The 18,180-nt window shown below is 45.4% G+C and overlaps 1 protein-coding gene across 2 annotated transcripts; it reads right to left on the bottom strand.

The window, feature by feature from the left end:
• Positions 1-7,226: 7,226 nt before the first annotated feature.
• On the bottom strand, positions 7,227-16,315 carry stc1 (stanniocalcin 1). Of its 2 annotated transcripts, none has more exons than XM_086205845.1 (4): positions 16,033-16,315; positions 14,307-14,449; positions 13,976-14,187; positions 7,227-13,443 (listed from the first exon to the last, which is right to left on the bottom strand). In XM_086205845.1, the coding sequence occupies exons 1-4, from the start codon at positions 16,214-16,216 to the stop codon at positions 13,143-13,145; spliced, it is 840 nt and encodes a 279-aa protein (XP_086061971.1). In that variant the 5' UTR covers positions 16,217-16,315; the 3' UTR covers positions 7,227-13,142. The 2 variants fall into 2 exon arrangements, with proteins under 2 accessions (XP_086061971.1, XP_086061972.1); XM_086205846.1 differs by having other exon boundaries at positions 14,307-14,446.
• Positions 16,316-18,180: the final 1,865 nt, after the last annotated feature.

Here is an 18,180-nt window from a genome sequence, read left to right as displayed (position 1 = left end):
GCCTTGTTCACGCGCTCGTGATCGTCCAGGAAGGGAACGGAATCTGGACGAACTTTACTTGAGAGAAAAAAGACAAGTGGAACTTGAAAGAAGCGAGCCAGAGCCACTTGGTCAGCGAGCAGGTCCTGTGTGTGTGTGTGTGTGTGTGTGTGTGTGTGTGTGTGTGTGTGTGTGTGTGTGCGTGTGACCCGAGCTGATGTCCAGAAGCTTCAACATTGTTTCCCAGCCACATTATTAGCGCTCCCAGGCCACAACAAACAGTAACTCTACACCTGATGTTGTGGAAGTGGAGAGGCGGCGGCGCCAGCCTGGGATGCTTGGCTGAGGCCGAGACACGCGCGCTCCCCGCAAAGACCGGAACCGGGACAGACACGTGCTGTCTGTTGCTGTCTGTCCCTCTGCGGGACACTCACGGATCCACCCGAGGACTTCTGAACCAGTCAGTGAATCTGTTGATTGATCCTTTGTTCAGGACAGATGGAGCATTGACACGGAGTTGAGATGATAAAGTGTGCGTGTGTGTGTGTGTTTGTGTGCGTGCGTGCGTTTATGTGTGTGCGTGTGCGTGTATGTGTTTGTAGGCGCTGACGTCTGCTTAAGCTCCGGCTCAGTCAGGAACCCAGTAACATCAGCCAGCTGCCACTAGAGGTCGCTGCGTCTGTGCGTGAATTCAAACCTCGATCAGGCTGTAGGGGTGCAGCCTGGTGGCGTCATCAGGGGTTTAAAGCTAGAGTCCATTTACCATTCAGGACTGTGCAGTTTGTGGAGTGTGTCACGCGTGGGACATGCAAAACTGTGAAATATGGCGACATGGGAAGTTTCCCCTCAGACACAGTGAAGTGAACTCTGTTCTGTTCTGTTCGGTTCGGTTCGGTTCGGTTCGGTTCTGTTCGGTTCTGTATTTTAATGCTATGTTTCACCTGTCAGTGGGGTTTTGGGGGGATTTTGTTCTACAGGGAGAACAGATTATCAAGTGTGGTTTGTAATTTTGGCTTAAAAACAATTTGGCTCAACATGAATTTGGGAGGAATGTCAATGTCAGATATGTTGAAAAGATAAGGTTTGTATCATCTGATTACATGAAAAGATGCTGCTGCTGTGCGTGCGTGTGCGTGTGCGCGCGCGCGTGCGTGCGTGTGTGTGTGTGTGTGTAAAACAATCACACCTTTCCTGACAGACCAAGAAACCTGAACTTCAAAAGATTAAAAACCAGGCTGTGAATTGTTTGACAGTTTGGGGATTTCAGGGTGTCCAGTTTGATGGGTAAATGACTTAATCACTGCAGCGATGTTCTCTGAGGGCTCTGAGCAAACCTCCCGCTCGGTTTTTTCCTATTGATTCTGCCATTTGTCCCCTCGCTGTAACACAAGAAGAAAGTACAGTTTACCACAAAATACCCCTAATTCATCATACAGCAAAATAGGAGGCTGATAGCAGGTGAAAGAGGAGACGGAGTCGTCTTGCTGTGTGGGAAACTGGAGCCGGCCTTCCTGTGGAGGATAGGCTGCTAAAGATATTCCTCCGAGTGTTATGGGACGTTGACGTCTCCATTCAGGAGAGAGGAAGACTTTTTAGTTACAGCGAAGACTCGCTCAGTCGTCAGGAGATATGTGAGAGTCCCTGCAGTCTTCACTCTGGGTTATAAATAAGAGACTGAAACAGACGGGTGCGCTCCAGGTCGGCGAGGGCGCCGAGCAGGATCAGGAGACGCTGCAAACGCTGTCTATCAGCCATCGAGTAATGTGATGGATGCTGGTCCGACCCAGCGCGATCCGACTCACAATCATTCACCTCTGAATTCCTAAACCGCAAAAATCCAGTTTCCTCCGAGGCGGATTACAGCTGACGCCTGCCGGAGGAACGATCAGACTCACGAAGACGCTCAGAGCGCTTGAGGGTGCTGGGTGACGTTGTGACCCAGGTGTGTTTGTGACGTTAACATTCGCAGGTTGTGGATATTAAAGATGAAACCATCTTGAAACTGTTGTTTAATCGTTGGAATCCAGCACAAGATAGAGACACGTTTATCTATTTTATTCTTTACTACGTTTACACACGAGGCACTTAAAAAAATGTTGTTTGTGTCATTGTTCATAAAGAAACGTTCAGTCCAATGTTGGCACAGTTAACATTCAGTGCATCAGCTGCAGGAATCAGTTGCCCCTGAATAAAAAGTAGCGGTCTGTGTCGTTGGGTTTGTGCATCGTTAAATAAAAGCTCTTCCCATCACCCTTCATTAATTGAGAGTTTCAACAGTTTCACAACCATCAATTATTCACCGCTTCACTTGTGGGTGCCGAGAAGCCCTCAGCAGCACCAACAGTCCCGTCAGCTCCAGGAGGGTGCAGCCACTAGGTGTCTCTGACGCTCCGCGCTGAGAATCCCTGCAGTCCTGCTGGTCACCGAGTCAAAGACTCTCCCGCCGCTGCCCTCCGAGTGTCGCTGCAGTCACATTCTTCCGCGCAGCTCTGAAATCATCCCGATGTGGCTGCAACATTTGGAGCAACTTTAGCTCTCAGATTCAGACCTACTTCATTCACCAGATGCGCTCTGACTTGACTCGGTGACAGAAGGGCACCTTAGAATAACCGTCAATGCAAAAAAACCAAAACATGAACGGGACATGAGGGCAGATGCTCCCTCTCCTTGTCATAATCACCACACAAACTGGCGCCACTTAAAACAGATGTGGTGGCCTTGATCATGAAACCAACCCAATGTGCACCGAACCAAGCAAACACAGAGCGCTGGTCATGGACAGGAACACAGTCGCAGCTCCGGGCAGAAAAGCATCCTGACTGAAGTGGCTGTGATGGATGCTGAGTAGTTTGAAGACCTCACAGTAGAATAAGTGTTTGCTATTTATTCCTTTACACACACACGCACGCACGCATCTGTTCTTTTCCATAAATTGCCGTTGATTAGCCTGGGTTGAGAGGCTGATTTAGGGTGTTGTTCATCATCCAGAAGATCCCCGTGCACCTCAGAGATAGCAGCAGTCTGTGTGACTGAGCTCACGCCTGGCCTGTTAGCTTGTCTTGGCCTACACACGCACCACGAGCTCTCCAGGCTCCTCAGCAAAAGTTCAATGTTGTCGTCTTTTCTGGATGGAAAATAACGGGAGGAGGGGTTTTGCAGACACCAAGCAGCATGAATGCTGTCCTGGTTGACTGACGTTGGTACATGGAGCTGTGTGGAAACGGAACATGAAACAAGGACAAACCACCTCTGCCGTGGTTCTGTTTTGGGGGTTAAAATGCTCTGCTAATGACAAACTCTTAGTCTTGATGTCTTTGGCTTACAGGGCTCACACCACCTTACATCCCTGTACCACGGCCCAGCACTTCAGGGGAAAGTTGAAGATTCCTGTCGAAAATAAAAAAATAAAGAAGCAGTGCCGTGTGGAACGTGGCACCATCCTATTAAAACCTGCCTCACTTTCAGCAGGCAGCTGGAGAGCAGTTAAAATAGTCCGCTGCTGCAAGGGAAAGGCACGTTTGAGAGCATTCAAGAGCATTTCACTGCTCAAGTGACTGAATGTGATGCTCAGTTGTTTCCATCACTCTGATGAGTTACAGGTATTGCAATGTTAAATGCAGTGAACCCGCTCGTGTTCATCAGTCTATTGATTTAATGTGTTTAAGAAATCCAGAACCGTAACATGCAAATGCAGAGATGCAGGCACAGAAAACGCTGTGTTTCATCTCCTTCCCTGCCATTCTGGCTCCTTCTCCAATCAAATTTGATCTCATTTTCTGCGCCGTCCTTGGGTATTTCCCCACAGAAATGCAGGGATAGTGACTGCTGGTAAGATTGGAGTGGATCTAATCTTTCACTGCTCTCAGTCATATTCCATTTCACTGCTCATCTAATTTGTCACACTCCTGATGAATATGCCACAAGTTTCATGGGAAAGAGAAGGACATAATTAATATAAAACACATTGGGAGAGGAGGGCGTACCGCTCTAACCACACTGCGTTTTCAGTCGTCCCATCAAATTGGATTCACTGCTTTGCTCCCTCAGAATCTGATGAAGAGCTAAAACAATGGCGGGTCATTTAAGATCGGCAGCAGGGCCTGCATCACCCCGCAAATTAATCCCAGTGTCGTCTTTGAAATGTGTTCTTCACAAATGCGTGCAGCCACGGCTCCTATTTGAGTGACACTGTGAGCCTCGCAGGCAGCTGTACTGTATGTGTGTGCAGAGTCTTCGTACATCATTTTTGAAGCAGAAGTTTCCACATCATTATATCTGACGGCTCAAATGGAGCTCTGTTTCATTACCAGCTTTAAAAAGCAGCATGATTGAATTAAAAAAAAACAAAAAAAACACAAGCAGATGGTATGAATTGCATCTGCATAATGATATTCTAATTTGGTCATTATTCATTTATTCCTCTGGTTGCGACTCTCAGGGTGGTGATACACTAGGCAGCAGTCCAAGCAACAGGCAACAAAGTGAATAGGCAGGGTCAAAAATCTGCTCAAATGTTTCCTGGCAACGAGATGTTTCTGACTGTTGAAAGCAGCAATTCCATCCCAATTTGCCTTTAAAAGTTGCAGCAGCTTTGTAGCTGGGCACAAAGCCTCAGTGAGAGGCAGATTTCTTCACTGACCACATGGAGGAATTCAGCTCTGTCTTCTGGTGTCCGTCATTGATGAGCTGAGAGGGAATGTCTCTTTAAAGCTGGAGATGATGTGTGTGCAGAGCTGCTGCATCACCTATCCATGAGAGTGGAGAGCGGCGGATGAGAAAGCCCTTCAGGACTCTTCTCTAAATAGGCATGAAATTATATCTGCCTCTGACTGAGATTAGCGTCCACGGACCCTCTCGCGCTCTGCCCCCTCTTTTCCTCAGGCCCTTTCACCAAACAGGCACTTTGCAGTTTCAGCTGGTTTGTGCTCAAGTTGAAGAAAGTTCATTTTCTTCTGGAGGTGCTCTCCGTGTCCTTGATCTTCCTTCGTGGGTCCTGCTGGATTAGTCACACATACAGAGCTCTCAGAGGATGTGGTAAACCACCGTAGTGTCATGTGTGCATAATTTGTGTTTGATAGAGCAGCTTCTCATTTACCGGAAAGCGCTTCGTTTCACGCCATACAATACAACGTACAGATACACATTTAATCAATTAGGAATCAAAGGAAGTTCAAATAAACGGATGTAGGACAGTTTGCTGGAGGAGCCAGGTTACAGGTCTGTGCTCGGTCACCCGCAGCCTTCTTTAAACAACTGACTCACGCACAATTAGGACAAAGAAACTGGATATTATATGCTGGATATTCACTCACGCCAAGCATATAGACGGAGAGCTGTGTGGTTAGTCCGGGCGAGTCAACAGTGAGTTTAGGGAGACAGCGTCTCTGTGGCCTGACAACACAACCATGCAGGCACGAGAAGTTCAGGAGCCCACAGGTCGGTTTGGATCGCCACTTTTAGGTCACTTGCCAAACTTGGGTGCATGTTAATTCCAGAGAGGACAATCAGCGGCAGAGCACGGCTGCTGGCGGTCTCCTGGGGATGTTCACCAAGTAAGTCTTGGACCATTTCCTCCTGGGTCCAAAACAATAGGACCCTTTAGCACCCAGTATGTTGCCTAACCCTCTCCCTAATGGATAAATGGCTGTAACGATGTCACCCCACATCTGCGGAGCAGCATTGTGCCACAGAAGGAAGGCCTAGTTCTGACTGTTGAAACCATCTTCTCCAGGACTCCCAGTAGCTAGTGAGCACAGATCTAATGTTAGCTAATGTCAGCAGTGCTATTCCCACCTGTGGAGGTTGAATGTTTCAGGGGTACAGGGCTATGGGAACCACCGTGCCAGTGCCTGTACTTCTCTACACATCCTCATCTGGCGAGCCATCGATGTGTGCATGTGTCATACTTGCCAAACCTCACAATATTTCCGGGAGAGTCACGATTTTTCCTTTCCAGCTCTCAGTTTCCTCCCTGAGTCACAATACTCCCATATCTATGACACCTACGTGCTTTTTTTTGTTATCACAATCAGCTTCTGGGACTCTTCCCCACCAGACAGTAATGCTGCTTCACACCGTGGTTTCATGCGCTCAAGAACACACCAGCACAAAGAAAATTAAGTGCTGCAAATTCAATGCAGAGACGTTTCAGGGTTCAGAGATGACCAAGCTGTCACGCTAATGGCGAAAGATAATCTGAATATCTTTGTTTCCTCTTGTAACCCAAAAATAGCAAATTGAAGTGTTCTGTTTATCATCCTCACTAAGACTGGAGGGGCCACGGTAGATCCTCACCTACAAGGCGCATGCATTGTCACGTGAAGTTGCATTGTAGACCGTAGCTTTGGAAACAGCTTCATATACGTGAAGTGTAACACGAACAGGAAGGAGCAAAGCTGACGTCGCTGCCCCACCTCCACCAGCTCTGCTGTGGTGGTGTTCACCACGTGGGAAGAGAGTAAACACCATATCACGCACAATAAGTCATTCTGCATGAATCCGCCGACCGGTAACTCAATCCCTTTGTTTAAAGGTTGACGATCACTATCACTTCTGGCCTCGCCTGCAGACCGATGACACACTTGGAAGATCCCTAGTGGAGCGGGTCTGGATTACCTGCTGGATAGAATAATTCAAGCCTGTTCTTGGGTTACAGAGACGGTTGGAGAGCGACGCAGCTCTCAGGAAGCCGCTGCCAAGTGTTTGGGATGGCGGTAACCCGAGAGCGGGGCCTGTTTTCATTTTTCATGTTGCGGGTGGAAATTAGAAATGCTAATGGCCCTCGATATGACGGTGGTGTCATGGGTGACACATTTGTTGTAGATGTGGTGGTGAGGTGCAAGAGGTGATGACGTGGGGAATCAGTAATCAAAAAAGTGTTTCTGCAGGGTCACGGCAGGTTGCTGAGACTATCTGTGTGTGTTTAGTGGTTTTTGAGGAGACCTGCGAGCGTGTTCCCAAGCAACCTTTAGGAGGAGTAATATTTGTACTGCTTTCCCAAGCAGAAGGGGGATTTTTCATTGAGTCAGCTTCCATCCGTTGCACACGTTAGGGTTTGTTGATAGATAAACCAAAGACAATGAGGTCCGAGCCGCTTTCTGAGTGTTTGGGATGGAGGAAACATGAGCAGGAATGAAGCATCTTTTCAAGCTGACACAAATCTGTGACCGATTACGAACCCCAATGAGCGAAACAAGGACAAAGAGAAATGTTTCATACCATATGCCAGATATGATACATATTTTATTTCTGATCAGCAAAAGACACACAATTGATGCATTTGTATCTGTCATGACTTTTCAGTACAGAGAAGAAACCCAGACATATACACAGTATGGGTATATATGTATGTGGGTATATTTTAAAGTGCAAGTCATTTACAAGGGTCAATCATGCGTTACATAGCATCTCAGGAACTTCAGTAATCTCTTTAAATCCTCGATAACTTTTGATAGTAAAATAACTGTCACTTGTATATGAATACAAAATAAACTTTACTAGTCACTGAAGCTTTGTGGTTTTTGTTTGAGCACGACAACATTTATCTATTTCAAGTCTTGAGAGGAAAGAGTACCATGAAGTGCCAGAAGTCTTTAGACTGACAGGAGAAAACAGTTTCACAAAACTCACCATGGGTCAACTTGACAATACTCTAGTACCACCTGAAGCACCTTAAACTCGGTTTTGAAACAGAAAGAAACTGAAAACCGTGTATTCTCACGAGTACTCCCCCCTAAAATAGCCTTCATGGGTCACATAACACGGGCGTGTCCTCGTCCAGACAGACATTCAGTATACAGGTACATTCTCTGAAATTACCTTTACATTTGACTTGGTGAGGAAACCACAGCTGCGTATTGCTGCCACGCCAGAAACAGAAAAACGGATCAGTGTCACGTTATATTGGGAAAAGTTTAATGTTACAGCAAGATCTTTCTCAAGGGAAAAAGAAAACGTTTCGGACAGTTGTTCCTCTTTTCATAGCGTAAAATGAATCTCGTCATGGCTTGATATTTTGCCTTGTTACAACAGTGACATTTTCTTGTTGTCACGTGATAAATGTGTAAGTCCTAATAGCCTTTTATTGTCTTGGCACAACATAGAATGTGTCATGCTACCAAATGTTTTATATTGTCATAATAACACCATGTGCTTGTTGTGACAGGAGTTTCTAACAAGTTGTAGGAATATGTAATTATCTCTTTATAGCATAAATATATCATGCTGTTAAATGCTATTTTATATCGTTATAACAAGAAAAGGAACATCAGTTATTATAACATGAATTGCAACAAGCATGTAAGCTGTGATATGTGATTATCTCGTCACGTCACAAAATGTACCGTGCGGTAAAACGCTGCTTTACCACACGGTACATGATGAACGGTCACAAAGGTTTGTCAGTTGTAATAACACGTAATTATCTTGTCGTAACGTGGAAAACGTCTTGTCGCAGCAGTGCACTTTCCAGGCGGTTGCGTAGCCACTGACACCGTCTGCGACTGTTGTTTTTCGTGTCATCCGCTGAGCTCAGCAGCTGCCAGATACTCAGCCGCCCGTTTCCTCAATCAATCTCGTTAACAGATGTTTCCATGTTATGACAACAAAGGTCAACATGATCAGAACATTTCCTTATTAGAAACAGATACGCTCGTAATTACACAACCACAGCGTGTAATAACACATTACTATCTTTATAACGATTAGACTTCTCACGTTATAGTAGGATACTGATCTATTATTTCTTTTTCTAGCGTGGCAGCAGTACACCACCGTAGGAAACAGTCAATTTGCCCTTGCCAAATATATTTGACACAAGGAATGTTCATAGAAAATAAATATGGAGACACAGAAAGACAGTAAGGTGTGGACTGATGCTGAGCTCACTGCGAGCTGAGAGATCGGCGCGGCCACAGTAGCATCATACAAGGAAGTAACAGTTTAGCAGCAGCTGTTGGGGTTTGGATTTACCCATGAACAACAGAGATACAGACACATGTATCGAGAGAACACGAAGAAGCCCTGACCCTTCAGGATGCAAAATATTCCGACTGATTTCCATTCACCGGGTAAAATAAAACATGTGCTGAATGTTTCAATGCCCTCTATAGTGGTTAAGATGGAAAAAAGTGCATATTTAACATAAAATAGTAGGCTAGGATATACTACAGTGACTATAGCTCTTAACTTCCCGAGTGATTCCTTCAGAATGGCTGTCCCATCGCACCAAATCACACAACAGAAATACTCGAAGAGCGAAAGAATCACCACTTTTACAGAAACAAAACAAAACAAAACAAAACAAAAAGAAAACCCCACAGAATATAGAGGAGCAATGCCTTCACAGCGAGTGCAGTGTGAGAGCTTCGTTCACACAGCATCGGCTGGCAGTGGATGAAAGAAAGGTCAATTTCTGTGTTGCTGTGAAACCTTTGTGTGTGAGATTATTGCATAGTTTGGAATTCTTAGCTTTTGAGTTGAAAAATAAAAGGTCTCTTTGTCTAGTTTGTGCTTCTTTCTCTGATCATCCCAGGACAACTCACTTTATCAGACAGGATTGGCTTTTTCACTTTTTTAAAATTTTTTTTTTTTTTACCCCAACTGAAATTAAAAATTAAAATCAGTTCAGTCGATTGCTGTTGTTTTTTTTAATTATTAAAAAAAAAACAACAACTAAGGTGAGAGATTCCCCAGGTACTTTTATTCAACTCAGATGGGTCTAAAGTGAACTGAAAGCAGTCCTGATTCCACGTCAATCTCCACATTGCATGTTTTTCAGGCAATGAGCACAAACATTTGCAAGCTAACTTGAGACACTGATTATCTATTATTGAAACGAATGTCTCCAAATGGCCTGTAAAACAGACACCAGCATCCTCAGTGACGGTTCGGCTGCTCATTCTCAATGATTGTCTTCATATTTGAAGGCTGTGAACTATGGGGGGGGGGGGGGGGGGGTGAGTGCTAAAAGCTAAATTATCATCAATAATATTCAGATTTTATATGTGCTTCTGAGAATTTTTCAGCCTTTCTTTTCAGAATGATGCACAATTAGCTCCTGGTCATAACTACCACGAGCCACCTGCAGGACGTCCTGAGCCAGCCTCAGGCCTGAGCGTCACCTCCGATCACATGACTACGCAAAACCAGTAAGAACTGTTTGAACTCTCCTCCCTGGTTTTCTGATTTGCAGCTTTGAAACTGGTTATCCTTCTTATCCACAATCTCTCAACACCTCATTGTGTGATGGCGGCACAAGATCTTACTCAAATATCGGCACCACGGAACAAACGCCAACAAAATGTCGCTTCAGACCCTTTTTGTGGCGAACACTCAAATTCCCTGCTCAACAACATGTTTCGTTTTAAGGCTCCTCTTGAAATAAAATTCACTGTTGTAAAATAATGTTTCATGCTAATACGGTTAAGAAGAACAGGCAGATGAGTCATAAATATAAGTGGGCAAAAACATCCTATCATCGCGTATCAGTGACTGCTGCCATCTAGTGGTCAAAGTAGTCATGACCGCAGGAATGTAGGAGGTCACATGGTATTACTAAAACAGGGAAAAATCTGTATACCGAGGTGGAGGGAGCGGTGGATGATAGATGAGCTGACGTCAGGGCAGGAAGCTCGTGCTCGGACTGGTGTTGTTTTGACGGTTGCTACTGTTTGCAGCTGTTTTGGTGGCGTAAGGTTGCTAACAGGGCGTGTTGCCATGCTGTGGGAGCCGGAGGTTGATTTTGTGTCACCAGTGGTTGAGAGTTGGCTTCCTGTTTTCTCTTTCCTGTCTGCTTGGTGCCTAAAATCTAAAGAGTATGTGAAAAAAAAACAGTGTTGTATCAGAGGGTCGGAAGCTCTGCGGCTGCCTGGGTTGGAGGGCTCGTTGGTTTCGGAGCAAAAACACAAGGTTGAGTTTCAGAAAAGAGGTTTGTTTCCAGCAGCTCTGGAGTTTGTTGGTACCGATCCCCTCCCCAACCTGGAAGGTGATCGGCCCTGCAGGGAACCTGTGTGTCCACCACCAAAGGTTGACATTGGTACACCAGGTATATTTCAACAGGTTATCAGCCACTATCACACAATTTAAGAGGTTGTTTCCTTCTTCTGTCACCTCTGCTGGCGCTACTGCCCCCCCCCCCACTATTTACTTTATAATTTCGATATTTGTTTGTCTTTCTTAGTCACATCTCACGCATGAAGAAGCACCTCAACGTGGCGCGGCACCATCAGAGCGGCCCAGTACTTGATGCTGATGTTTGTTTTACTGTTTGTCCTAGAACCCGACCGATGTGTCCGCCTGCAGATTTCACAGACAGATGCTGGCAGATGTGCACCGACGTCGCATCTGTTCGGATCAATATTTCTATTATATGATCAGCTTGTTACATCTGCATGGTCTTAAGTGCATTAGAACGTGTTGACATTGGCTCTACTATGCCATTAAAATGCGGTATGACAATAATAACACTACATTTTGTGTAACAGGTACTTTTAATTTTCATATTTGTAGTACATTTTACTGACATTCCTTGTATTTATTTAATATGTCAAGTTATCGGTCGGGTTCTAGCAGATGCCTACTCAACCTTGACAAGTGTGCACAGCACTGAACAAGTAGCAGCTGCAATGAAACCTTTTTTTTTTTTTTTAATTTTAACAGAAATTGTGTCAAACCTAAGCTTTCCTGTTTATTTGTGGTCCCTTGTAACACTCATAAAATGGATCACCTGACCTGAATGACCAACCTTGTTCCCCTATGACCAGCACAGAGTCATGACACGGGTCCCATTCAGTCACCAGAGTGTTAGCTCACTTTTTTTTGTACTTTTTTTTTTTTTTGTTTGTTTTTTGGCATAGAGCTCATGTTCAATTCGGAGCCATGACTGAACTGCTTTTTTTTTTTTTTTTTACTTTTTTTTTTTTAAATCTCTAAACTAATTAAAACTACAATAATGCATTAAAATAAAACATTAAATAATATAGTAGGAAAATAAATATCATTCCAACAAGGCTTTTTTTTTTTAAATAGTCATTCTAAATCTCGACACTGGAGGCGAGTGTGTATGTTATTCACCGCAGAGAATGATGATCATCAGTCCAAGACGATGGCTGCGCTCAGTCTCATCGGTGAACACGCTGCTGCACACACACTACGGCTTCACACTCAGTTAAGAACATGGATACACATCCCGCTAAACATGGTCCCACATATACTGCAACAGTCTTACGCATTATCTGGATACAAGATATGCAAAATGGATCCTTTTCTGATCGACAGACTTGGCCGCGGCCTGGACGACCCCTACGCGCGGGACGACCGCCGCGGCTACATCTGACATCGGAAAAGAAAGAAAAACAACAAGTGCTATAGCTATACACTCTTTTGGTATTTCATGAATAGCATTCAGGGCAGTTTGAAGTTTTTTGGTCAGTTTACGGTGACCTCCCAAAGGTCTCCATGAAACCTCCGCAGACCTCACTCCGTGTGAGCACTCTTTTGTTTAGAGGGCTAGCTATGGCTGTCTCAGATTACTTAGTTTACAGTACATTTAAGAGTTATAGTAGCATCAGAAAATAGATATGAAACTCATTTCCACATCTCATGCTCACAATTTGACTGAAGTATTAGCTACATCTACCAATAATTTCCCATTCCTGTCAATGAACGAATAATAACCCAGCTACTTATCTCTGTTAATGAGCTAATGTCGAGATATGGGATGTGTTTTCGTCTTTTAGGATTTGTGCTCTAGAGGCATGAGCCACTATGGCTGTTTCTTCTTCTTCTTCTTCTTTTTTTTCAATTTTTTTTTTTAACTTGGCATCAAAAGACTTCTTAAGGATTCATCTCTGTTGGAGGAGGTGACGAGGAGTGAACAGGACCGCGCTGCACAGATGCAACAGCCATATGTTCGACACTAAGTGTGAGTGGACATGTTGGAAAATAGTCAATGAGTGGGTGTGTGGGGGGGGGGGTCTCAAGCCTAAAGTGTAGGATATACAATATAGCAACAATCAAACTCTGATATCGACTCTATGGGCGGTCCGGCATTCCCTAGAGGTGCATATTTCGGTAACTTCCAGTCTACTGGAGGAATGGATTTTGTCACCCCGAGGGAATAGAGGAGCATTCATGTTTGAGGCATGTTCTGCATTTAGTGGAAGTTAGGAGCTGTCACTGGCAGAGCGCTTTTTGGCAAAATGACTGGCAGCGTCTCTGTTTCGCAGATTAGGCTGGATCTTGTACATATGGGCACCCATGGACCAGCGCCAGCTCCCACGGCCCTCCACTCCAGTCGGGATGGCGGCAGCTGCAGCCGCAGCAGTGGACGGGCAGGGCTTGTTCTGCAGCAGCTGAATAAGCATGGTCATCTCTGGGCCCAGCCGCGACACCATGCTGGTCCTTACGCGGTCCACCGTGTCCTCATCGCAGTCCATCAGGCTCTGCAGCAGCTTCGCGTAGAACCTACAGCAACCAAGTAAAGCATCACACAGAGTCTTTTATTTAAGAAGGGCACATGTGTCAACATCCTGGCCTCTCTAGAGGTGCATATGGAGTTCCAGTGTTTGCACATGTGCAGTCTGATGTCATCCACATGGGAGGGGCCATTGCTACGCCAGTCACTACTGAGCCTGGTGCTCCATCCTCCTTCCCCTTTGTGTCCACCCCCCCAAAAAAACCCTTCATGTATAACAACAATAGCAACAAAACTCCATAGTCCTGTTTGATTTACACCATATGAGAAGCTGCATTAAACAGATGGCGGCCAAAACACGGAAACCAACACCACTTCAGCCATCTGTTATTCTACATAAATCCGTGTCAAAGGGGCATCGAGTGAACATCTAAATTTGCAACACCAGCAGCACTCTTGGCAAACACACACGGAGGCCAGCAGCTACGTTTAACTCTTCCACAGACAGATGCTCCTCCTCTCAGTGAGTCACTCAGAGATCTGTGCTAATCTTTTATCTGTTGGAGTCCTTTGAGCTCTCACCTATTGGGGAAGTGACTCGGTAGCTGCGCCACTTCACCAATAGCATCCGGATTCGATCGGGCAACAGTGCAGATATCCAGCTTACTGTAACACTCCTCTTGGACCTCAGATATCATTCTTTGGAAGGTGGAGCAGCGGCGGATGGTGGGGAATACCTTCGAGGTGATGCCATTGGCAATGCACTTAAGGCTCTCTTTCACAAATGCTTTACCCTGTAAAAAAAACAAAACAAAAAACACACAGTTGTGCTTCACACATCCTTTGACGGTCACACCCTGCACGCAGAAATGTAGACATGTCACATCTTTGTGGGATGAATTTAGACGTATACCTGAGTGTCAAATTTAGCAGCACTGTATAGGAAGGACTTGCAGATATCATGCATGCCATCTGTGTCACAAGTTGAGTTTTCCAGGCAGGCGAAGGCTCCGCAGCCAACTTGGAGGGCACTGTTGAGACAGCGTGCCACATCTGCTGTGGGCACAGAGAATGATCCATCAGTAGGGGAGCCAACAGCGGGTTGCACTGGGAATCACTGCACACTCACTGAGCTCATTACACAAGGGTCGCCGGGGCTTCGGCGAAAAAATGCAGCGAACAAAGGAGAATTTTCATACTATGGTGATTCACAAAAGACATTCAGCCACGCAGGGCAAATAGTGACTTGACTGGAGATTGGACACCTTACAACTCTGAGAGTCTCAGACACTATTTGGCATGGCTTCGCTTTTCTCTTGGCAGGATCTATATTCCACTGTTTGGTTCTTTTCAGCAGAGCTTGGATGAACAGCACCAGAAATACCAAAGAGTTTCCTGAAAATTGTTGGCGTGCCTGTAGACACACATAAACATACACTTGTACCGCTGGCTCTCCCTCTCTCCTTCTCTCTCTTGCACACACGCACACACGCACACACACACACACACACACACACACACTCACACACACACACCCCAATTGTTTTACATGATTGTCAAGCTACATTTGAGGACTCCAAACCACTTCCTTCAATATTAACAGAGCACATGTCACAGTTAAATATCCAGAACTGATTCTGTGCACGTCTTCATAATGAAACACACATCCAGAAAACGCTGCCATACTTGAAATCTTACACCAAAACAGAGCTGTAAAACATTATCTGCACATCAGATAGTTGGCTTCCCTCACTCTTTAACCAAGAATCCGCTAAGATGGCGAGCAGCCTGACTCAAATCCTTTGTAATAACGATTAAGAAATGTCACAGAAGAGCCTAAGCCTACTTGGCAGGCTTCAAATCTGGGGCCCCATGTTGACCTGCACAGCCAGATAAAGTCTGCCGTCAGGGACCAGAGATTGTTCTCCAAATACAGACTGAACTGCAAAAATCTTAAAATGATGTAGCAATTTCTGCAGAAGAGGGATCCGCCTCCGCTGCATGTGATCCCTGGAGCACACATCAGTGTTTAAAAGGTCAACATGTGAACGACAGCAACACTTGACAGATATTTTACAGTTGAATATCTTGACACAGGATCTGACAGCCCGTCAACTCATGAGGTTATCAATTTATCCCACTGAGTAAAAAAGAAAAGAAAAGAAAAGAAAAGAAAAGAAAGCTCTTACTCTGATTTGAAGCTTACACAGGAGGACAACTGAGGCTTTAGATATTTTATGCACTCACTCATTACTGAATAGTGGCAGCGATGCAGCAGCCAAACCATGAGAAGGAGACTATCAGCATGACACAGCCTGCACTCTCAGGTGTCAGCACCAAGCTCCGTGCTCATCTGTTGCCGGTGTTCCGGCAGGACACCGGCAATATCCACAGCGTTAATCCCGCAGCCTCCTCCGCGCATCAACGTTTAGACAGAAAAAGGCTGCATAGGCCAAAAAAGAAAAAAAAGAAACACACACGCACACACACACGCACGCACACACACAGACACACACACACACACAATATGAGAAAAAAAAAAAAAAAGAAATATCCACATAGTGAGCGAGCAAGATGCGGCTGTGTGCATTGTAGGAATCAGAAGCAAAGCGGGCAGATGGGAGCAGCGTGTTACTTACAAGGGCTGTTGGCAGTAACGCGTGCTCTCCGGGGCGAATAAGACTCGTTTTGATCCAGTTCATAGGCAGATGCGTTCAGCACCATCAGGAGAAAAAGTCCGGTCCTCAAAGGCATCGTCTTCTCAACACAGATAATGATACAACTAAATGTAAAGAGACACCTCCTGCTTTGTGTGGGATTCATAAGAATGACGCTCCGCTCCACGAAAACCACAATAAATGCCGTCTATATTACAAGTAGGCTGCCTGCAATGTCTCTACATTGGACCCCTCCAGGCTTTGGACTTGCATGACAGATAGCAGCGGTGTGGAGGCTGCACGGGTTTATATGGGAGCGCTGAACATTACGAGTCCTCGGTGTGGACCAATCAGAGGGCAGCATTCCAGACCGCGGTCCTGCTCTGCTAATTGATAAAATCATTTAACAGCTGCCAAAACTGGAACTCCTGCAGCTCCAACTCTACATTCGGAGTGTGGAGACGTTCACTGGAGCAGAAGGGAAGTATTTCACTGCTGGTAACTGCAGTCGTCACCTACTGACGTGACGGTCATCAGTTGAACATCAAATTTAAAGGAAGGAAATAGAAACATCGGCCCTCGGGGTCCCAGGGTGGCCACAGAGAGCAAACACGATTGTGTTGTAGTTTTTTTGTTTTTTTGAGGTCCTGAAATATTTCCCGTTCCCTCAACTTAATGAGTTTGCGGACACACGATGAGACTTGGCTTGAATATAAAATAATTGATATTATAAGTCACGGCGTCCGTCTCTACGGCCCCTTCAGAGCTCCGTGATGTCCCCTGGTGTGGTGGGAGTTTTAGGGGGGCTTCAGCTAACGCAGGGCCAGATCACACTGTTTGAGGGCTTTGGGGAAAGTATGTTCCAGCCCCCCTCCCCCCCTGCTGGCAGCTTCGTCATTTCCAGTAACCAACCAGTATCCTACGGAGGAATAATGCAGGTAGTTTTGTGTTGTTGATAGCAGAGCTGGTTTTAGTCCTCGCACCTCAGGGGCCGGAGTCCAGATGGAACAACTACGGTGTATTAACTTGATCTGAAACCAGGCTCCTGCTGCATAACTATCATAGTTCATGTGAGGTTTAAATGCTTCAAATTCCTGTTCAAAATAGCAATTAAACAAGTCAGGTTCAATCAAGAGACGCAGCTTTTGCTCTGACCTTCTCTACTTTGGATGTCCAGATGTCCTCTTTGAACTGATTAAGCTTTTGCTGCAAACAGGACAGACGAAGTGCAGGAGTTTCCTTCAGTTACCTCAGTAACTGCAGCTGGGGCTCCGATGCCCATGTTACACTTCACTTCAACACTTTGGATTGGTTCTGAAATGAGGGTTGTTGTTTTGTGCTATTGTTGTTGTTGTTGTTTTTTTATAACTCTTCCAGTTTTTCTGCCCAATTTTACCAACAAAACCTGGAAGATTGTTGTCAGGCTCTACAAGTGAGGCGTACAGACACCGACCTGTGAGTGGAGGGTTGGGAATCCAGCCAGCTTTCTTTCTAATTTATGAATCTATTAGCTAACATGCACAAGTTTCACCATGAATAGCTTGTGTACTTCTCCTGGCTTTAGCTGCCCACTTCCACATTGTCCTTTGTGCAGGCAACATGTAATAAGTCTTGCATAACTGGGTGAAATCAACAAACGCAGCACCCTTCTCCACACTAACAAGCTAAATCTTAGTCAAATGTATTTCAGTCAAATGTGCTGCGACTTTAAAGGCTTAATCCAGAAACTGACCCATACTATTCAAATGACATATTGTTTTATCGCTCTGGCATTTTCCTGAACCATCGCCGCGGTGACACCATTGTCGCTTTCGGAGCTAAACTGACATATTGTTGTTGACCTAATTCTTCATTCTCTCTTCCCAAGACTGTACGTTGTTGGACTTGCAGCTGCACGTGCCAGCATACAGAGGAAAATGTGTGGGACTCTAAACTATCATTTATCACGGAGGCCTCACGCCTCTTCACCCAGTGCAGCACTCGAACGCTACAGACAGAATCAGGCGCTAGGAGTGGAAGCTAAATGATCTTTTCAATGTTCGGCACCTGAGATCGTTGTGAAAGGCGCCGTGCCTTATCAGGATGACTTTCCTATCCGTGTCCTGCGCCGCGGTTGTCGTCTACAATGGT

Source organism: Aulostomus chinensis, chromosome 6, assembly GCF_037954235.1.
Source record: "Aulostomus chinensis isolate RoL2024-O1b breed Wild chromosome 6, RoL_Achi_v1.0, whole genome shotgun sequence".
Taxonomy (NCBI): domain Eukaryota; kingdom Metazoa; phylum Chordata; class Actinopteri; order Syngnathiformes; family Aulostomidae; genus Aulostomus; species Aulostomus chinensis.
The sequence above is the reverse complement of the archived record's forward strand: the minus strand, read 5'-3'. Positions and strand labels throughout refer to the sequence as shown.

Coding starts and splice junctions, on each gene's coding strand:
- stc1 (XM_086205845.1), bottom strand. CDS start 16,216: ATGAATCCCACACAAAGCAGGAGGTGTCTCTTTACATTTAGTTGTATC. Junction 14,450..16,032: donor CGTTACTGCCAACAGCCCTT/GTAAGTAACACG, acceptor CTGTGCCCACAG/CAGATGTGGCACGCTGTCTC. Junction 14,188..14,306: donor CTGCTAAATTTGACACTCAG/GTATACGTCTAA, acceptor TTTTTTTTACAG/GGTAAAGCATTTGTGAAAGA.